Source organism: Chrysemys picta, chromosome 7 (genome assembly GCF_011386835.1).
Source record: "Chrysemys picta bellii isolate R12L10 chromosome 7, ASM1138683v2, whole genome shotgun sequence".
NCBI classification, from domain to species: domain Eukaryota; kingdom Metazoa; phylum Chordata; order Testudines; family Emydidae; genus Chrysemys; species Chrysemys picta.
The window spans coordinates 78,354,112-78,376,995 of record NC_088797.1 but is presented as its reverse complement, the minus strand read 5'-3'; the positions used below and the strand labels follow the sequence as shown (position 1 = coordinate 78,376,995).

At 44.4% G+C, this 22,884-nt stretch overlaps 1 protein-coding gene across 17 annotated transcripts in view; it reads left to right on the top strand.

Annotated features, from left to right (window-relative positions):
* Window positions 1-22,884, top strand: part of CCSER2 (coiled-coil serine rich protein 2) — a 141,010-nt gene that overhangs the window by 56,211 nt on the left and 61,915 nt on the right. For 15 of the 17 annotated variants that reach the window (XR_010589229.1, XR_256843.4, XR_010589228.1 and 12 more), the window contains exon 4: window positions 13,335-13,425. Coding sequence is in view for 12 of the 17 variants with exons in the window: in XM_005307456.5 (XP_005307513.2) it covers window positions 13,335-13,425 (91 nt within the window). In the remaining 5 variants the exon portion in view is untranslated. Of the gene's footprint in view, window positions 1-13,334; window positions 13,426-22,589; window positions 22,808-22,884 lie in introns of those variants that run through there. The other 2 variants (XM_065551852.1, XM_024101188.3) reach the window with 2 other exon arrangements.

The following is a 22,884-nucleotide window of genomic DNA, read 5'->3' as shown; positions in this document are numbered from 1 at the left end:
GTGAGGTGTATATGAAAAGTAATTAATAGGTATATGTGCTTTTTTTGTCTGAAGAAGATAGTCAAAATATTTGGTCTTGTTAATCGTTAAGGTTTATAATAGTGAAGCCATTTTAGAAATAGTGCTACTTGCTATACTGCTAAAAGTTGTTACATATAGCATGGGATGAATACTGCTGCTTAAAGGAAATTATTTGAATGTTTTTACTTTTGAGGGGGAAAAGTTTCCTCTTTTTCAATTAAAAAAAAAAAAAGTTGGTTCATTTAAACTTCTTGCTTTACATATATGCCATGTTGAAAGCATTAGCAGATAATGAACAAAAGCAAACAAAATTTTCACAGCATTCCAAGGTTAGAAGCCTCACTGGAAACAAACCAAAAAAATTCCATCACTGCCGCCGCCGCCTCCGCCTCCTCCTCCATTAAAACTCTAAATTTTGAATCACAGCATTCATCGTAAACCCATGACTACTTGAATACAATCTCTTTTTGTCAACCATGGTCACTTATACTGAAAAAAATGCATTGCTGCTATTTCTTAGCACTAGGGCGTTGGCAAGTTCTGATACATGGCGAGCTAAGATTTTAAAAAATGAATGCTTAACGTTAGGTTTCTAAGTCCATATTAGACCACTATAGGTGGCCTGATATTCAAAAAAGATTAGTTTCATGGTTACAGGGCTAGTTGCACCTCTGGCCTCTTTTCTAGTCCCTCTAAGTGCACCCTCACTGGTGTTAGGCCTCATGCCTTGTGCTCTCCTGGGGCAGAATCCTGCAATTCTACCCCTCTTAAACTGGTGCTGGGCTACACTGCATTGTTGATCAACTGTGCCTTCCCCAGCAGGTCCAGCTGTGTTTGGGTAGTGATCAGTGGTAAATAAACTGATCAGACAGCTGCCTTCAACTAAAATATTGTTTTAATCTTAACAGTATGAACCAAGTACAACATGAGCAAAAGGCTTACCATCCCCCTGGATACCTAGGAAAGTTAGCTTCTTCAGACCCGGAAGCAGCTGTCAGTTTGTTCCCCTGCAAACAGCTCCCAAATCAATGCTGCCTCTCCACAGAAACTGGTTCTTATAGTCCTTTTGATCTGTTCAGCAATGGTAAAATGAGCTTTGTATCTGGCTGGAGCCAAGAAAGTAGATCTTAGCAGTTATTAGCAAAGGCATTGTCTTCTAGCAACATCCCACCTTTCCCCTTTTCCCCAAGCGTTTACCTGGAGGTGTTTTATCTGGAGCCTTTGTTTTGCCTTCCTGCTTGTTTCCCTACAGCTCCGTTAATTTAACTCCATATAGTCTTACAACAAACATCTTAATAACCATGTCCTATACACTTTTCATAAATTATTACAGAACAGCTCCGTGTCCTTTATGGTTTGTACCATAATTTTTGTTTGTACCAACAAATTTTAAAATCTTGGCCACAGTATTTTATAATTTCCAGTGCAAATAGCATAAAGTTAATGAAATTGAGAAGTGGAAAAGTTGATGGCCAAGCCTTATGTAACGGTCCAACTGTTAAATTTATACTGGAGCCTATTCAGTATACTATCAACTATCAGGGGGTAGCCGTGATAGTCTGTATCCACAAAAACAACAAGGAGTCCCGTGGCACCCGAAAGACTAACAGATTTATTTGGGCATAAGCTTTCGTGGGTAAAAAAACCTCACTTCTTCAGAGGCATGGAGTGAAAGTTACAGATGCAGGCATTATATAATGACACATGAAGAGAAAGGAGTACCTCACAAGTGGAGAACCAGTGTTGACAGGGCCTATTCGATCAGAGTGGATGTAGTCCACTCTCTTGGGAGGCAGGCCAGTCCTCGCTTACAGACCGTCCCCCAACCTGAAGCAAATACTCACCAGCAACTACACACCACACTGTCGAAACAGCAACCCAGGAACCAATCCCTATAGCAAACCTCGTTGCCTACTGTCCCCATATCTACTCTAGCGACACCATCCAAGGACCCAACCACATCAGCCACACCATCAAGGGCTCATTCACCTGCACATCTACTAATGTTATATATGCCTCTCTGCCATGTACATTGGCCAAATCGGACAGTCCCTATGTAAAAGAATAAATGGACCCAACTCGAATATCTGAAATGGTAACATACAAAAGCCAGTAGGTGAACACTTCAATCTCCCTGGACATTCTATAACAGATTTAAAAGTAACGATTGGAAAAAAAACCTTCAGAAACAGACTTCAAAGAGAAACAGCAGAACTAAAATTCATTTGCAAATTTAACACCATTAATTTGGGCTTGACTAGGGACTGGGTGTGGCTGGCTCATTACAAAAGCAGCTTTGCTTCTCCTGGAATTGACAACCGCCTCATCTATTATTGGGAGTGGACTACATCCACCCTGATGAAATTGGCCCTGTCAACACTGGTTCTCCACTTGTGAGGTACTCCCTTTTCTTCATGTATGCGGGGGTGCCGTGTTAGTCTGTATCCACAAAAATAACAAGGAGTCTGGTGGCACCTTAAAAACTAACAGATTTATTTGGGCGTAAAAAACTTCACTTCTTCAGATGCATAAATGCACTTATGCATCTGAAGAAGTGAGGTTTTTTATTCACGAAAGCTTATGCCCAAATGAATCTGTTAGTCTTTAAGATGTCTTCTCTTCATGTGTCATTATATAATGCCTGCATCTGTAACTTTCTGAAGAAGTGAGGGTTTTTTACCCACGAAAGCTTATGCCCAAATAAATTTGTTAGTCTTTAAGGTGCCACCGGACTCCTTGTTATTCAGTATACTGTACATTGGTATCATTAACCAGGAAAGCGGCAGCTTAGTTTCATTTCAGAAGGAATTTTCAGAAAACTCCTAATAAAATGTGATGTAGTAATTACATTAATACATTGTGACGCAGTAGTAGTATTTTGTTTGGGGTGCTATTTATGTAAAATCCAATTCAAAATACAACTTCCAGTAAGTTGATGTACTAAAATAAAACCATGACTAGCTAGATACTGGCTAGCACTAAATTCTGAAGAGCAAGCTTTCTAATAACGGTATACTTTCTTAGGAATTAAGGGTATGTCTACAGTACGAAAGTAATTTTAAGTTTTTATTTGAATTTCCAGAATCAAGTTCATACATTCGATGTTGTGTCCCCACTAAAGCGCGTGAATGCGGCGGAGTGCATCCACAGTACTGAGGCTAGCATTGAATGTCGGAGCAGTGCACTGTGGTAGTTATCCCACAGTTCCCGCAGTCTCTGCTGCTCATTGGAATTGTGGGTTAAGCTCCCAGTGCATAATGGGGCAAAAACATTCTCGCGGGTTTTTCTGGGTGTGTGCCGTCACTTGTTCCTCCCTCCGTGAAAGCTACGGCAGATGCCATGCTGCCAGCAGACAGTGCAGCACAGTGCACCACCTGTCTCCTGGTATGTTGAATCCACTTCGAATGTCCTTGGCCATCGTGAACAGAGCCACACATCTTCTACCTCTTTCTTCAGATTGTCTGTGCTGGTCTCCCATGGAAGCTACAGAAGGCGACAATTCCCCACCATTTCTCGGCCATCGTGAACAGAGCTGCACAGCTTCCGCCGCAAACTCTGCTCACGTTTCCGCCGCAAACTCTGCTCCTGCTGCTTTTTCCATGTTGTTGGTCCTGGGCTCCCGTGGAAGCTAAGAAGGCAACAATTCCCTGCTGTTTCTCACCCATCGTGAACAGAGCCGCACAGACAATCTGGAGAAAGCGGCGGAAGCTGTCCTGGGCCCTCGTGGAAGCTACGGAAGACAATCATTTACCGCTTTTTATCGGCCATCTTGAACCGAACAGCTCATTTCGTGCCCTTTTTCAAGGATTACCTGTGCAGGCGCCATTGCGCAGCAAACATGGAGCCCGTTCAGATCTCTGTTGCAGTTTTGACCATTGTAAATACCTCACGCATTATTCAGCAGTATGTTCAGTACCTGCAAAACTGGGTGAGGAAGCGACAACAGTGCGATTACTATACTGATGAGGACATGGACACAGACGTTCCTAGATGCATGGCATGTGGCGATTGGGAGATCATGGTGGCATTGGGCCAGGTTCATGCCGTGGAACGCCGATTTTGGGCCCAGGAAACAAGCACAGACTGGTGGGATTGCATAGTGTTGCAGGTCTGGGATGATTCCCAGTGGCTGTGAAACTTTCGTATGCGTAGGGCCACTTTCATGGAACTTTGTGACTTGCTGTCCCCTGCCCTGAAGCACAAAGACACCAAAATGAGAGCAGCCCTCACCTTTGAGAAGCGAGTGGTCATAGCACTGTGGAAGCTTGCAACGCCCGACAGCTACTGGTCAGTCGGGAATCAATTTGGAGTGGGCAAATCTACTGTAGGGGCTGCTGTGCTGCAAGTAGCCAACGCAATCATTGACCCGCTGCTATCAAGGGTAGTGACTTTGGGAACTGTGCAGACCACTGTGGAGGCTTCGATGCGCTGGGGTTCCCTAACTGCGGCGGGGCGATAGACGGAACGCATATCCCCCATCTTGGGCCCCGCACACCATGGTGGCCAGTACGTAAACCGCAAGGGGTACTTTTCCATGGTGCTGCAAGCACTGGTGGATCACAAAGGACGTTTCACCGACATCAACGTGGAATGGCTGGGAAAGGTGCATGACGCTCGCATCTTCAGGAACTCTGGTCTGTTTGAACAGCTGCAGGAAGGGACTTACTTCCCAGACCAGAAAATTACTGTTGGGGATGTTGAAATGCCTATAGTTATCCTTGGGGACCCAGCCTACCCCTTAATGCCATGGCTCATGAAGCCGTACACAGGCACCTTGGGCAGTAGTAAGGAGCAGTTCAACTATAGGCTAAGCAAGTGCAGAATGGTGGTGGAGTGTGCTTTTGGACATTTGAAAGGGCGTTGGCGCAGTTTACTGACTCGGTTTGATCTCAGCACAACCAATATTCTAATAATGTCCATCCCACCATCAACCTCAGCCTAGATCAATCCACACAAGCGGTCCATTTCCTGGACACTACTGTGCTAATAAGCGATGGTCACATAAATACCACCCTATACCGGAAACCTACTGACCGCTACACTTACCTACATGCCTCCAGCTTCCATCCAGGACACACCACACGATCCATTGTCTACAGCCAAGCTCTAAGATATAACCGCATTTGCTCCAATCCCTCGGATAGAGACAAGCACCTACAAGATCTCTATCAAGCATTCTTAAAACTACAATACCCACCTGCTGAAGTGAAAAAAACAGATTGACAGAGCCAGATGAGTACCCAGAAGTCACCTCCTACAAGACAGGCCCAACAAAGAAAATAACAGAACACCACTAGCTGTCACCTTCAGCCCCCAACTAAAACCTCTCCAGCGCATCATCAGAGATCTACAACCTATCCTGAAAGATGATCCTTTACTCTCACAGATCTTGGGAGACAGACCTGTCCTCGCTTACAGACAACCCCCCAACCTAAAGCAAATACTCACCAGCAACCACACATCACTGAACAAAATCACTAACCCAGTAACCTATCCTTGTAACAAACCCCGATGCAAACTCTGTCCACATATCTATTCAAGTGACATCATCATAGGACCTAATCACATCAGCCATACCATCAGGGGCTCGTTCACCTGCACATCTACCAATGTGATATATGCCATCATGTGCCAGCAATGCCCCTCTGCCATGTACATTGGCCAAACCGGACAGTCTCTACGCAAAAGAATTAATGGACACAAATCTAACATCAGGAATCAAAATACTCAAAAACCAGTGGGAGAACACTTTAACCTGTCTGGTCATTCAGTGACAGACCTGCGGGTGGCTATATTACAACAGAAAAACTTCAAAAACAGACTCCAAAGAGAGACTGCTGAGCTAGAATTGATATGCAAACTAGACACAATCAACTCCGGTTTGAATAAGGACTGGGAATGGCTGAGCCATTACAAACATTGACTCTATCTCCCCTTGTAAGTATTCTCACACTTCTTATCAAACTGTCTGTACTGGGCTAGCTTGATTATCACTTCAAAAGTGTTTTTTCTCTTAATTAATTGGCCTCTCAGAGTTGGTAAGACAACTCCCACCTGTTTATGCTCTCTGTATGTGTGTATATATATCTCCTCAATATATGTTCCATTCTATATGCATCCGAAGAAGTGGGCTGTAGTCCACGAAAGCTTATGCTCTAATAAATTTGTTAGTCTCTAAGGTGCCACAAGTACTCCTGTTCTTCTTTTTGCGGATACAGACTAACACGGCTGCTACTCTGAAACCTGTCAATATTCCAATTGTAATTGCTGCTTGTTGTGTGCTCCACAATATCTGTGAGAGTAAGGGGGAGACGTTTATGGTGGAGTGGGAGGTTGAGGCAACTCGCCTGGCTGCCACTTTCGCACAGCAGACAATAGGGTGATTAGAAGAGCGCAGCAGGGCATGCTGCGCATCAGAGAAGCTTTGAAAGCCAGTTTCATGACTGGCCAGGGTATGGTGTGACAGTTGTTTGTTTCTCTTGAAGTTACCTGCACTATATATATGAAAGGAAATAAAGTCAAAATTGTTTAAAAACTGTTCTTTATTCATTTGATGCACAGCGCATTGAGAGAAATTAGAAGGTAGACTCGGGGGGGGGGGGGAGGTAGGGGGGTGGAGGAGGAGGGAAGGACAAGTCCAGAAACCAAATCAAAAGTTCGCATATGCCAGCTTTCTGGTGCTTGGGCGATCCTCTGGGATTGAGTGTGTAGGTCCCCGTAGCCTCCCCCCTCGTGTTCTTGGGCGTCTGGGTGAGGAGGCTATGGAACTTGGGGAGGAGGGAGTTTGATTATACAGGGGCTGCAGCGAAAGTCTGTGGTCTTGCTGCCTTTCCTGCATTAGATCCACCATACATCGGAGCATGTCAGTTTGCTCCCCCATAAGCTTGACCATAGTGTCCTGCCTGCTCTCATCGTGCACCTCCCTTCTCTCTTCATGTTCCTGTAATGCTTTACGGGACTCGGCAATTGCTTGCCTCCATGCATTCAGCTGGGCCCTATCAGTGCGGGAGGACTGCATGAGTTCGGCGAACATGTCGTCCCGAGTTCGTTTTTTTCCACCTTCTAATCTGGACCAGCCTCTGGGACGGAGTAGATAGGGGCCACGTTGAAACATTTGCACCTGTGGAAGGAGAAAAAGGGAGGGTAGTATTTAAAAAAATACATTGCAGAGAACAAAGGGGTCTCTTTGGTATGAGTAAGCCATCACACATGGCCGGGCAACAGAATTTATCTTGCAGGCAGCCCCTAGGGGCACATGGGGTTCTGCTTCTTCTACGTTTATTTCAATACTTTCAAACTGCTGGGCGCCCTTTCCCACAGCAAGCAATGCCTGGTGGGTTTGCCATATAAAAGGAGGGCCTGCGGGCTCTCTGGGATAATCACGGCACACAACAACCCCCGCACTCCTCACCTCCCACCGCGTGGTTCCGATCAGGCTCAGAGCAGGGATGAGCTGAGCCGTTTATTCTAATGAGGATAGAATAAATGGCTGGGTTCCTCCCCCTCCCCCCCCCCTCCCCACCGCGTGGCTCCGATCAGGCTCTCACTCACCAGAAGTACCTTCTCCAGGGTCATGGAACAGGAGCCCGCCTTGGGAGTGAGGGGAGGCTATTGGATCCAGCGTTAAGATTAGTTCCTGGCTGGGGGGAAAACGGATTCCCCACTTGCTGCCTGTGCAGTGTCTTCCTCCTCCTCCTCCTCCAATGTCTCTTCCTCCTTGCTCAGTGCAACTCTCCCCTTGCGGTGCCCATGGACAGTGGTGGGATAGTGGTGGCATCACCCCCCATAATTGCATGGAGCTCATGGTAAAAGCGGAATGTATGGGGCTGTGACCCAGAGCACCCGTTTGCCTGCCTGGCTTTTTGGTATGCTTGCCTGAGCTCCTTGATTTTTTTGTACGACGCTGCTCTGTGTCCCTGGAGTAGCCTCTTTCCGTCATGGCCCTGGAGACTTTAGCGTAGGTATTTGCGTTCCTTTTTTTGGAACATAGTTCTGCCATAAGACTCGTCTCCCCAGCATGCGATGAGATCCAGTACCTCCCGTTCGTACCATGCTGGAGCTCATCTGCGAATCCGGGACTGCGTGATCTCCTGTGATGGTAGACTCTGCATGGTCGCTTGTGGTGGTGGACTGTGCTGATGGTCACCTGTGCTGCTGGTGACCAAACAGGAAATGAAATACAATAGTTCCCGGGGCTTTTACTGCCCACCTGGCTAGTGCATTGGAGTTGAGAGTGTTGACCAGAGCGGTCACAAGGGAGCATCCTGGGATAGCTCCCGGAGGCCAATAACGAGAATTGCATCCACAATACCTTTAACCCGGGATTGCAATCTCTATTTAAGCAAGTGGAGTACAGAAATCGAATTAAAGAGTCCTTTAAATTGAAAAAAAAAAGTTTGGTCATGTGGACGGAATCATTTTTTTTTTTCGAAATAACAGGCTAGTGTAGACCAGGCCTAAGACGCTAAGAATTTTAAATCCGTTATCTTCCTGCCAAGATACGATGTTTTATCTCAACTACATTGTATTGCACGACAGTATGTAATATCCTACAACTAAGATGATGTAGCAAAATAGTATTCAGTTTGCTGAATTGTGTATGCTCTGATCATACTGATGTGAATAGTCCATGCACACTTTATCTGATAACCAGACCTTTGCTGAATTCAATTTCGTCGTCACCAAATACATACCATGCTTTAAGAAAGAAAAAGATGTCCAATATTGTTGAATCTACATAAAGTCAATTGGGATTCAAATTGTCACTTTTCGCACCTCAGTGCCATCTGTTTACAGATTTGTTTGCAGAAGTACAGCATTAGATACTATGATGATTGGCGTATTAGAATAGAACACACATAGGAAATTATGTCAATAGTAGTAACGTGGAACAGTAGAATGCATTTCATCAGTGCATAACTGCTAGGAAATGTGACTCTCATTCATAGAGAGCATGGATTTTCAATTTGGTGTTTGTGACCATGCTTCCTTTCTTTATGGCTAGATGGGGAGGGGATCTCAGAATATTTTTTTCCCTAAAGTGTGTTTATGGCATGGAAAAAGGTAGATAACCACTGCTGTAGTGAAAGAAGATTTCAGTGACTTCCACACTAGCTTTCTCGTACTTACAGGACAAAAACTTAAAATAAAATTAAAAATCTTGCAGATTTCAGGGAAAGTTGATAAATTATGTTTACAGCTAATCCTTAAATGGTATCCTTAAAATTATTGATTTACTTGCATTACTAGTGTTGATAAATTGTGTAGTGAGTTGCTTGACCGCACTTAGTTTGTTATAAAATATATTCAAGAGACTAAATGGCCAATATCAGTCAAGTTTATTGCTGCAAGCCACCAATAATATAGTACAGGAAAATACCAGTCTCTGGGAACTGTCTCATGCACCATTGTTACATTTACCTTATGTAGAAGTTACACATCTCCTTACCCATCTATTTGTCCCAGTTCCTTAACTTGTTCTATTCCTTTTCTTATTTTTGGTTTGGATACTAGCATTGAAGTGTTCTGTGAGAAACTCCCTACCTGTTGCTCTGGTAAAATAATCATATGTCCTGGTCTTGACAGATTTACTATCTTTTTAAGCCAGAGCTTACTTCAGCTAATTCAAGGAGTTATGAGATACATAGCATAAATGAAAAGGTTTATAGTAAAGATACAGGCCAATTTAGGCTATATAACTACGTGTGTGTGTGTGTTGGAGAGAGAGAGAGACAGACAGACAGAAATATGATTATATATGCTAGCCCATATATATTGGTGAACACTAGTGTTATGTTATAAAATAGTGATCATAGGTTTTTGGATGCTTTTGTGAATCGTAAGTAGACTTCTGGCATATTTTGGCACTAGTCCGCAGTCTCTGCTTTAGCTGCTTCTGGTCTTACCAGGCAGAGTCTCTGGGTTTTGCTATAATGTATGCATTGGATAAGTTGCTAAGGTTGCTAAATTCTGGGCAAGTTGCAACTCATGACTACCATGTAATTTACTTTTACAAAAAGGGCTCATTCTTGCTTTTATCCAGTATACTTGGTGTTTTTAAGAAGAGAGTAAAAATGTGTGCTAATGAGAATAGTATACTGCATATGTTTTGCAAATCAGTATTTGGCTGTATTAAAGATCTATGTTGGGGATGCCTATTTAGTTGTCTTAAACCAATGTTAATAGCCCTTTACTTTCATGAACACTAAACTGATTGTCATTAGAATAAGAGGGGAAAATAAAGAAAGTAGTCATAGATAGCTGTTAAAATGATACAATTATTAGGCAGATTTGAAGTCTCTGGCATGAAGTTAGTACAAGAAGGTTTTTTGAACAACCTGCTGGAAGTCCGATAAACATCTCTTAACATCTGTAAATAAGTGTTGCTAGTCAAGATGTTAAAACCCTACTGGCAGCCAATTAAAAATTCAGAAACATAGTAACACTGATGCGCGTCATGTAGGTTTCATAGTTTACACCCAATAATTCAGAAACACAGCATATTAATGCATGTGTTATAGGACATTGCTCTAGAATGTCAAAGATGTTTGTTTCCCATTACCTTTGGGAGATATTTAATCTTATATATGGTTATTCAGTATCTCTTACTGTAGTGTAAGTAGTCTTATGCTTGTAAAGTGTCCCATAGAAAAGCAGTAAATCTAGAAGTGTAATTAACACATTTTCCTGAAAATGTACATGTGCATTCACACTCATGTTGCAGTGGATAAAACATTGATGAAGGAGCTGCATAAAATACGTATTCAGCACCAAATTGGATCTGCTTCACAAACAAAAAAATGAATTTCCAGAACTACTTAAAGGTGCTCATATGGACTGTATTGACAATGCATGCTGTTGCCAAAGTTTTATGCCAAGGTTCCAGAAAGAAAACCCATTCAATAAAGAAATTATCTTGGAGATCTTCTGAACAGCAGAATCATGAATCACACTTCAGAATGGTGCTCTTGGGCACTAAGACTCTTCAAGCAAATGCAGAAACACAGTAATGTAAAATTAGTGTTGGAAAACCTTTATTAAGTCAGTTTGTTCCACTTCTTAAGATAGAGGGCCTCTTGTGAACAGAGGAGACAACTGGTGGGTGCCAATAAGTGTTTGTTTTAGGTTTTGTTGGTCAAAAAAACCTTTGGGAAACCCTAAATTCTCAGTGAAAATTTGGGACTCAACTTCTGATGATTTACAGACAACATATTAAAGGAGTGTAGGTGTTCACGTATTGGCATTCCAGACCTCAACTGGCTTAACAACAATAAACGTATTCATATTTGCTTCCCTTCTCTTTAAAAGTCCACATCTTGTTTTTGGCTAAAACTTAGTAGGTGCCTTGAGCAACAAAATAGAACACAAGGATTTAAATTCACCACACCCTGCCACTTGGATTTAAAGATGCCACACCCTGCCACTCTGTTCTAAAGAGAAAAGCATAGATTAAAAGCATAGCAAACTAATGTAAAATGTTGGGGTTGGCACAGGAGAAGATCCAAAAGCCAAATCCATCAAACGGTAAAGATTTTTACCATGTCATTCCCATATATCATGGTCCTTAGAGTAATGAGATCAAATAACAGAATCAGTAAAATAAAACTTCTGTTCACCTTTTAGGTTTAAAATAAAAGAAAGTGGTCACCACACAAAATATCATTTGAAGCAGTAGTCTGCAATTCAGCTCAGTGTTTAAAGTCCAGCATTGCTTGCTGTAGTAGATCAACATGATTGGCTGGCTAGTTCAGGGGGACTGGAATCTGCCTGCGGGAAGTGATAGGACTATGGCAGTGATGTCATTGACTGCTGCCCCTTGATAAGATGCCTTGGTGACTAGGCCTTGACTGGCCACATGGCCCCTTGAGAGGTGTAGCAAACACAAGGCAGGCGTCCTGCCTCTTGTCCCTGCTCTGCACCTCTGACGCTTTTTTAAAACAAACAAACAAACCTTTGCCACCTTCTCATTCAAGGCAAGGTACAGCGTGTTACCTGCCACTAGTTCAATGAGAGAAGGGATGGTTTAGGGCAGTGGTGGGCAACCTGCAACCCATCAGGCCAAGTCTCTGATGGGGCACCAGTCCATTTGTTTACATTTACATGGCCCCCCAACAGCTCCCAGTAGCCGCAGCTCACCGTTCCTGGCCAATGGGAGCTGTGGGAAGCGACGGTCAGGCCCGTGCTGCTTCCTGCAGCTCCCATTGGCTGGGAATTGTGAACCACGGCCACTGGGAGCAGCTGTGCAAATGTAAACAAACGATTTGGTGGCTTGCCCTGACTGGCCGCAGTTTGCCCACCACTGGTTTAGAGTGTGTTACTCTGGGTACTGTTGAGTTTTCACCCTGTAAATATAAATCTCTATATTAGTATTGGTTTCATAGTTTAATATTTGCTTCAGCATGTCCTATTTTAGTGTTAATTGTTGATCTTTCTGTAATCTTGTCACAGATTGTGGGTTATGGAAGGGGAAAAGTAGGACTGCTTGCCATGTGCAGGGTCCATCACTCACTTAAGTTCCAGTTGCCAATGAACTTCCTGTTTTGGCAGTGGAAAAGGAGTTTTGAGTCACCCATGGTGCAACTTCCTGCAAAATTATACTTTTACTGAAACTTTTTAGTTGACTAGTTTATAATTTAGAGCTGTCCCTTTGCCACTTGTACTTTACTGAGGCTGGGACAGACAAATCTGATACTTGAAGTAAGATTGTGCTAGTTTTGTTTTGACTGATTTATTTTTACCCATTTTTTTGTATTGACTATTGTTATTAAGTCATACAAAACTTTTCATTCTTTTGATCAATATGGAAAAAGTGGCAACATTTGTACTGTTTAACTTTATTAATAAAAATTCAGGGAGCTAACTCTTTACAAACTAGGATTTTCTAGTTAATATCAGCTCATTAAAGTGAGCAAATGAGTTGCACAAAGGTTTAAAAAAATCTAACTGGAGAAATCTTACTGAAAAGTATTAAGCCAAAGAACAGAGAGACCTTTGGAGAAACCTCAAGACACCAGGTAGAAAATATGTATTTGTTAAATTTTAACTGTTTACGGAGGCATTGTTACTGTATCAGGCTGCCAGAGATGTGATAATTAGTAGCCTTACTGTAAAGCAATTGCACTGGGTAGTGTTGACTGATCTTGCAACTGGAGAAAGAGGCAACGTGTTGTCTTGAACACAAACACAGTGTAAGTATATTGTAAAATAAAAATATGCCACTTTATGGCAGGGCAGTAAGGTAACTATCATATAAGTGAGAACATTGTTTATGCACACAGTTCTTTCCCCTCATTCATCTTTTTTTTTTTTTGTAGGATATCTTGAATAACCTTGATTCGTGTGATCTCGAAGATGATGATCTCATGCTTGATGTGGACCTACCTGAGGACACACCTTGTGACAATGGTTAGTGAAGTACTTAAGCCTGGTTGAATGTGGTCTAACAACCTAACGTAATACTCCAGATGCACAACTCAACCCAGTGTTATGTATCTGTTATGGAAATTTGCAGAACAGAAGTTGGTCCAATAAAAGATATTACATCACTCACCTTGTCCTATTATGGAAATGTCAGTCATTCTTCCAGTTAAGGTTGAGAAAAGTTTTGTACTTGAAGCAGGGTTTTAACTGCTTTGCTATGTATAAAGAATTATATCTTCCCAAAACTATGGCACTTACAGAATGAATTTTGTGGGAATTGACAAACAAATTAGTTATTATTTTGAGTTATTTTTTTAAAAAAATAGTTCCTTTGAGAAAATTAGCATTTGGTGCCAGACCATTTTTTGTCCTAATTTTCTTAACAGAATAACAATGAATTCAAACTTTCCATTTCGTTTTTTTAAACTCACTGGAATCTCATGTGTTGGCTACATTTGAAGAAACATTTTAGGATTGGTGATCAGTTTTTGCCATTTTTCTTTTCAATTGAAAGATTCTCCTTCAGCTGACAAATAACATCCTCTGCAGAGAATTCCACGAAGAACTGCCATCTTAAACATAGTTTCCATATTCTGTTTTGAATGAGACTCAGGTCACAGGAATCCTAAGTTAAGATGCCATCTTTTGAAATGGCCCCTACCTTCTATTGTTCCTATTGGGAGTGAAGCCAAACCTATGCTGCCAAGGGTAGTGGGGGGATGGTGGTGGAGATAATGCAATTCTAGTTCCTTTCTGCACAGAAGCTGGATTGTTTTCTAGTTTTCAGGAATGGGTTTTACTTCATTTTCTAACCTTTGTTAGGTCAGGAGACCCCACCACTCTTCTCCACTCTCCTTCATATTATTCCATCTCCATTCCAACTCCTTCTGGCTGGACAAACTTCCCAAATTTCTAATCCTATTGAAGAAACAAACAAAAAATTAAAATGTGATATCCAGGCACATGTATATATTAGAAGTTCTTGCCTGCACAACATGACCTGTGCAATGGTGTTAAAGTCCAGATGGTACCCAGACAACTTGACACAATGCAAAGAACCCTGGACCAACGGGCACATATAACACACACATTTAAACTTGACATTGCCTGTGCAGCCAGCTGCTTACAAGGGTAAGAGAAATATTTGCAGGGGCAGAGGAAGATGAAGCATTCTTCCACCCAGCACTGCTCTTTATGGCTGATTTGCTACCTGTAATTGCTTTATATAAACAAAGCTTTTAAAGATCTCATTAGATAGTCATCTTTAACTTTGACCAGCTTAGTATGTTCTAATAGTTTGTCTTGATTAAAGTTTTAGAATGTATAGATTGAGTTAGAAAAGGCGATGTAACATCGCACCCTTAAATCCTAGTCTAGATGAAGTCTTTGGGGTGCTATAATTGACCAAAACCGGCCCTTGAATAACAGAGGGCTGACACTGGAAAGCAGATGCCAGGGCATTATGGAGGTGTGTATCTTGCCCTCCCAGCCCTGTCCCACAATTCAGCTCTAATTGGGATAGCCAGTACTACTTAACATAGTTATAAAAATAAATAAATACAGTAACTCCTCACTTAGTCATCCCGGTTAACGTTGTTTCGTTGTTATGTTGCTGATCAATTAGAGAACATACTCATTTAAAGTTGCGCAATGCTCCTTTATAACGTTGTTTGGCAGCCACCTGCTTTGTCCACTGCTTGCAGGAAGAGCAGCCCATTGGGAGCTAGCTGGTGGGGGCTTGGAACCAGGGTGAACCGGCAGCTCCCCGCTCCCCTAAGTTCCCTGTGCAGCAGCCACGCAGCAGCTATCAATTGCTGGCAGTTCATCTGTCCCTCTCCCCACTGCCCTGTGCTGCTCCTGCCCTCTGCCTTGCAGCTGCTCCCTGTATATCAATTATAATATACAGACAGTTATGTAAAGGAGCCTGTCCTGTGTGACAATGATTTAAAAACTGTCCAACTATAACTGCTAATATCTTAATTCAAAATTATGTTTTACTGGTTGACTGTTCTGAAGAGCTGCTGGTGTCTAGACTTTTAGAAGAATGTTCTTTTAAGCCTTCCAAAGAACTAGTGATATCCAGACTTTCTGAAGAAATGGGTCTATACCCTTCTGTAGAACTGATGATATCCAAAGTTTTGGAAGAATGGGTGCTATAGCCTTTTGAACTGGCATCTCTTATGATGATCTCCTGCATGGATCCGAATGTTAATGGAACAAAGCCTTCACTGTCAGGTGTCCCCCTCCCTCCTGTTCCTGCCCCCCCGCTTACCCCATCTCTATGAAGCGGGGGGGACATGACAGGGCTCAGGACGAAGGGAGCTTGCTGGCAGCAGCTGCTGTCTCAACTTGCTGATCTACTTAAAAAGGCAATGTATTTAGATTGGGGTCAGCATGCTTAAAGGGGCAATGTGCATCTCTCTCTCACTCACTCACACACAGGGTGTGTGTCTGTCTGTCTCTGCCATGCTCTTGCCCCCCCCTTCATTTGTGCTGCCTTGTAGAGTGTGAGGCTACATTAACAACAATGTGTTAACCCTTGAAGACTCAGCCGAGTGCTAGTTCATCATTTAGCAGTAAGGCATTCCCTGGGAAATATCCCACCCTCTTCTACCCTCTGATTTCACCACCTCAACCAAGCTTCACAATCATCATTGCTGTGTACAGTATTAAATTGTTTGTTTAAAACTTATACTGTGTGTGTGTGTGTGTGTATCTATATATATATTTTTGTGACAAAGTTCCTCCTCTATCTTGGGTCCTACGCTTATTGGCAGATTTTCTTGCTTCAGAGATTCACCTTGTGGGTTGGGGAACAGCCCAGAGACCTTTCCCTCTGGAAGAACCCACAGTCCAGGTCAATTGGGAGGTTTGGGGGGAACCCGGGCCCGCCCTCTGCTCCGGGTTCCAGCCCAGGGCCCTGTGGACTGCAGCTGTCTATAGTGCCTCATGTAACAGCTGCATGACAGCTACAACTCCCTGGGCTACTTCCCCATGGCCTCCTCCAAACACCTTCCTTATTCTCACCACAGGACCTTCCTCCTGGTGTCTGATAACACTTGTGCTCCTCAATCCTCCAGCAGCACACCCTCTCAGTTCCTTGCTCCCAGCTCCTCACTCTCGCACCACAAACTGAAGTGAGCTCCTTTTAAAACCCAGGTGCTCTGATTGGCCTGCCTTAATTGATTCTAGCAGCTTCTTCTTAATTGGCTCCAGGTGTCCTAATTAGCCTGCCTGCCTTAACTGGTTCTAGCAGGTTCCTGATTACTCTAGTGCAGCCCCTGCTTTGGTCACTCAGGGAACAGAAAACGACTCATCCAGTAACCAGTATATTTGCCCTCTACCAGACTCCTGTACCCCATTGGTCTGGGTCGGTCTCTCTCTCTCTCTCTCTCTCTCTCTCGAGAGAGAGAGAGAGAGAGAGAGAATGTCTTGTCTGGTGAAAAAAATTTCCCTGGAACTTAACCTAACCTCCCCTCCTCCCCCCATTTACATTAATTCTTATGGGGAAATTGGATTCGCTTAACATCGTTTTGCTTAAAGTTGCATTTTTCAGGAACATAACGACAACATTAAGTGTGGAGTTAGTGTAGAAACGTTGGCTAGACATGAATGCAATGCCCTGTCATGCGAAAGTAAACATTCAGTAAGACAAGGACTTCTGCAGAGCTCTGCCTCTTTGACTGTGCTCCCCAACTCAATGAAGGAGACCTTCTGCCTCATTGAGTGCATACCTTATTGCAGCTGAAAATGTTATGCTTGAGGTGAAAAGTTTTTTTGAATGTACATATCAGTGTTTGCTGGGGATGTGTATATTCACTGCACAGCTAAGTTAACCACAAATGCATGCAGCTGGCAGCTCACTTTTTAAAAAATTACTGTGACTGTACAAAGAGCAATTTTCATAGCCTCATAACCATCACATCCAGTTTCAAAGAACAGTAAAATGAAAGATGCTTATCAGTGAGAATTATTGCCCTGCCAAATTTCAACTTGTAACCCAAGATTTTTGTGCTAGAATTGCCCCCCCACCCCCCAAAAGCTGAATTTTTGTCATGAGGGGAAAAGTGTATTCTTCAAGTACTAGGTCAGTCTGTAACCAATGATAGAATGGACCTTTTTGCTTGTTGCTTCCGAATACTGGCTCATACAGATTACTCCTGGGGGAATAATGCATGCACAGAATTTATGTTCCACGCAGATTTTTGTGTCCCTGCAGAAAAATGACTTTCTGATGGGGAAGCAAAGGGAAGCCTCAAAAGTGGTCATGCGACTCTCCCCAGCAGTATGTTTCAGGTGTCCAAGGCAGCCAGCAGATAGATAAATCAGTGGGGGGTGGGGGCAGGACTGGGGAAGCCACGCTGGGGCTCCTACCCTGTGCCAGGCTCAGTTGATAGTCCTGGCTGGGCTGGGGAGGACGGAACTTCCTCTTCCCCTGCACAGCATCTGGGGGTTGGTCTGACCCACCCCCTGATTTCTCCCCTGGCTGTAGGAAGCTCTGCAAACTCCCCTGCCCCCCGCAGCGCTTCCTGTACCCATCGCTCCTCAGCTGCAGCGGGAAGGATCCCTGTACAGGGAGCTGCTCCCCCATCTGTCCAACTCCCGTACATCCAGACCTTCCCACGGAGCCTCACCCCCCCCTATATTCAGAACCCCCCTGACGAGCCCCACTCCCCCTGCACCTGGACCACCCCGACGAGCCACCTGCACCCTACTGACCCCCAACCAGCTGCATGTGGATCCCAACCGCACTGAACCCCACTCCCCCAGCACCTGGACCCCTGCACTGAGCCCCCCACACCCCCATGCTGAGATCTATGCCCCCCCACTTAGAGACCCCCCCTGCTGAGCACCAACCACCTTCACCTGGACCCTCCTGCAGAGTCCCATTACCGTTGAACCTAGAACCCCTCAACAAGCCTCTGTGCATCCAGATCCCCCCGCACCTGGATCCTCCACTGAGTCACCTGCACCCAGATTGCCCCACACAGAACCCTCTCAACCCACACCTGGATCCCCACACACTAAGCCCCCACACACTAAGCCCCTCCACACTTGGATCCTGCCTTGCTGAGCCTGCCTGCCCACACCTGGTGCACCTGGCACAGAGGGGCAGGGCTCTGGGGTGTTTCTGGGGCAGGCCTGGTCTTTGCGCTGTGTCAGGGTTGGGTGCAGCCTCACTGCTGAGTCCATGTTCCGAGGGGAAGCTGCACAATGATCTCCCACCTCTGTGCAGCCAGTGGCCCGTGCTCCCCAATGCCATGCTGGAGCCTCCACATTTATTTGACAAATAAAATTTGCAGAATTTTAAAATATTGTGTGCAGAATTTTTAATTTTTTGGTGCAGAATGCCCTCAGGAGTAACAGATAGACCTGATTCAATCTCTGCCAGAAGTTTTCTTGCCACTTTCCAGATTCCAGGCTATACTAGACCTCTAGGAGTCCCTGAAGGATCACCGTCAGACCACTGTGAGGAACTGTCTGAAGTTCTTAAGGTTCATGACAGTATGAACATGTGTCATTCCTCATGATAGGTTGCACCTGTTACAAGCATGGCTCTTGTCACTCTATTGCCCTCAAATTCATCACCTAGACAAGCTAGTGCAAATCCTGGACAGGATGTTGTTGTCTCTGACCTTGTGGATGAGCCATGACAACTTGTGCAGGGAAGTCCCTTTCTTTCTTCCCCTCCCTCCCATGATTCTGGTAACAGTTGCTTGAGCTGTGGGGTGGCGAGTGCATCTCAGCAACCTTTGAGCTCAAAGTTTGTGGACTACACATGGGGTTAGGTTTCACATGAATGTCCTAGGATTATGTGCAGTTTTCCAGGTGCTCTAGCACTTCCTCCCTTGCATTCAGGGCAAGACTGTCCATGTGCTTACCAATAACTGCTGCAATTCTTATGTGAACAAACAAGGAAGAGTCAGATCAGACTGCAAAGAGTTAGTCAAGCTATGGAACTTGGTCCCTCTCAAAGCGTATCACCTGCTCAGGGTCCAAAACACCATAGATTGGTAGATTGTCTGAGCAGATCATTCAGTTTGGACCATGAATGGTCCCTCAGCACGAACATTTTAGCCTGGTTGTTTCACATAGGGGGCTTTCTGTCCATGGACTTGTTTGTGACTTGTCAGAATAGGAAGTGTTCCTGTTTATGCTCTAGGCCGGATTGCAGCCTGGGATGAATATCAGACACCTTCCTCTTTTCTTGGAGCAAAGTGCTCCTGTATGCATACCTGCCAGGGTCCTCCTCAAGCTCCAGGAAGATCATGGCTGGATGATCCATCTTGGCCAGGCTTGGGCTATAAGGATGTAGTATTCAGATGTCTGCCGACTAACACCTCAAGAACTCTTGCTGTGACCAGTAAAGAGAGACCTGCTGTCACATAATCATGTGGTGGGCTTCCTCGCATGGCTCCTCCATGGTTGAATACAGAGGAGGCTCAACTGCAGTCTGGAATGTGCTCTTTAATAGTAGGAAATCATCCACGAGAGCTACTTACCTGAATAAGTGGAAATATTTTTTTCATCTGGCCAGCCTCCCATGGTATGTCCCCTACTCAGACAAAAATTCAAATGATCCTGGATTATCTTCTGAACCTATAGAAGTCAAGGTTAGTCCTTAGGTGCATCTTGTTGTCTGTACATATGGACCCTCCCTTTGAGTTTGTTTTACACCTGTCAGTGAATGTAGCTTTCCTGGTGGCCGTCCCCTTTGCCGGGAGGATAGGTGAGCTGAATACATTGGTCACTGAGCCATCGTACACTGTTTTCTACCAGGACAAGGTGCAGCTGAGACCACACCCTAAGTGCCTTGAGAAAATTATTTCTGACTTTCACCTGAATCAGTCTGTCTGCTAGTGTTCTTCCAGAACCAAATTCATATATGGATAAGTGAAGACTCCACACCCTATACGTCCATTGAGCTTTTTACTTGGATAGGACAAAGTCCTTTTGAATTTCATCCAAGTTCTTTGTCTCGTATGCAGAACGTTTGAGGGATCATCCAGTCACCACCCAAAGGCTCTCGAAATGGATCACAGACTGTATTACACTCTGTAACACTGCCAGAGGGGCAACACTTTCTGACCAACTCATGGCACACTCAGTCAATCTCAGCAGCATTTATGGTGCATGTCTCAGTGATGGACATCTGCAGAGCAATAATGTGGTCCTCAATCCACATTGTCATCAGACATTATGCACTGTCTGCATAATTAAAAGAGGATTCAAATGTAGGAGGTGGTCTGTAGCCTCTCTACTGATGAGACTCTGAGCCTCACAGACTACACTAACAGCTTGGGAGTCACCTACAGTGTAATGGACATATGCAAGCACTTGAAGAAAAATGGTTACATACCTTTCTGTAACTGTTGTTCTTTAAGATAGGGAGCATATGTCTATTATGTGACCCACTCTCCTTCCCCAATGCATTGGAGTCTACTAGAGTAATGTGAAGGAACTAAGGGATGAGAGGGACAACTCTGCCCTTTATACCTTCACTTTGCAGCATGAGGAACTTGGCAATTGGAGGGGCCATCTCTACAAGTATCGCTAGAGAAAACTCACTGGCATTAGTGAACAAAGTGAATGCACACCTACAATGAAATGGACATATGCAGTGTATCTCTAAGAACAACAATGGCACCTGTATTGAAATCACTCAAAGGACAAAAAATTGTTCCCCGATGGGAGTGGTCTTCTGCTAATGGTGGCTGGGAATTTTATTGGAAAACTGATGGGAATCCCTTAATAGAATAGCATTCGGTACTAAAAATATTTTGTTTATAAAGCTCTTAAAACACAAATGCAAAAATTGAATTTCAAATACAGAGAGCAGAATAGTGCTGAGGAGGAGAAATTGGAAACACCATTGCAGATGTGAATAACTGAATAAGCAAAATTCATATTTTGATGCGCTGCTGACCGGGTTGCTAAAAGTCCGGTCGGCAGCGCATCAGGGCGAAGGCAGGCTCCCTACCCAGCTCCGCATTGCTCCCGGAAGTGGCCAGTATGTCCAACTCCTAGGCGCAGGGGCAGCCATGGGGGCTCCATATGCTGCACCTGCCCAAGCACCGTCTGTGCATCTCCCATTGGCCGGGAACCATGGACAATGAGAGTTGCAGGGGCCGCATTTGTGGGAGCGTGCAGAGCCCCTGTGGCCACCCTGGCCTAGGAGCCGGACATGCCGACCACTTCTGGGAGCTGCCTGAGGTAGGTTTCGCCTGGCCAGAGCCTGCACCCCAACCCCCTGCCCCAGTCCTGAGCCCTCTCCTGCACCCAAACTCCCTCCTGGAGCCTGCAGCTTGTGCTCTATCATGCACCCCAAACCCCTTATCCCTGGCCTCACCCTGGAGCCCTCACCATCTCCTGCACCCCAACCCCCTCCCCCAGTCCTGACCCCCTTCTGCGCCCCAAACCCCCCATTTGTGGCCTCAGCCGGAGCTGTCACCCCTTCCCACACCCCAGTTCCCTGCCCCAGCCTGGAACCCCCTCCTGCACCCTGAACCCCTCATTTATGGTCCCACCCCGGAGCCTGCACTCCCAGCCAGAGCTCTCATCCCCTCCCACACCCTAATCCCCTGTTGCAGCCCAGTGAACGGGAGAGAGGGTGGGGAAGCATGAGCGATGGGGGGATGGATTGAGCAGGGGTGGGGCCTCTGGGTAGGGGGCGCAGCAAGGGTGCAATTAGAAAGTTGGCAACTCTATGTGGAGTCGCAATTTTGTTTGCAACGCTGAATCATAATGAAATTACTTATAAATGTATTTGTTTATACTTTGTAATGTACTCCTCTATAATGAGCTATAGGAGGCAACTTTTTAAAGTAATTGTTTACTATATTTCATTTTATGTAACCATTCACTTTTTAAGAGATTTTTTTTCCTCGTATCTTGATTATTTTGATTATAAAAGTAGCTGATAAAATTGAACATAGGTACGATTAATTATTACAACAATATCTTAATTTAGGATTACTTTGAGCCTTAAATGCACTTTGCTGCCTAGTCAGTTTAGGATTATGCATAATTTAACTGATACCAACGCCCTCAGAATACTTCATAGGCATACTGAAACTTTGCTTGTTCCATTCTGGAGTCTGGGATAGTGCTTAGATGCTATATATAGAAACAGTTCTAGCTCAACAAGTATGTACGCAGTGAGTGAGGATGGTAGTTTTAAATCACAGGGTAAAACTGGGCTTGCTTCCCAACAAAACGCAGGCTGGGAACGAAGCAGGAAGGAAGGCCTGTTTATCAATGTCTTACGTACAACTATGTCTGAGTAGGCAGCTGAGTAACACAATGTTCTGTTGTGTAAAGTTCCTCTTCTAGAGACATGCTGACAATGTGAGGAAAAACTCTTTGGGTAAGTGACAGGGAAGTCTAGCAGCAGAACAGTAGTTGATAACTTTAACTTTTTTGCGGCGTCTGACTGCAGGGATT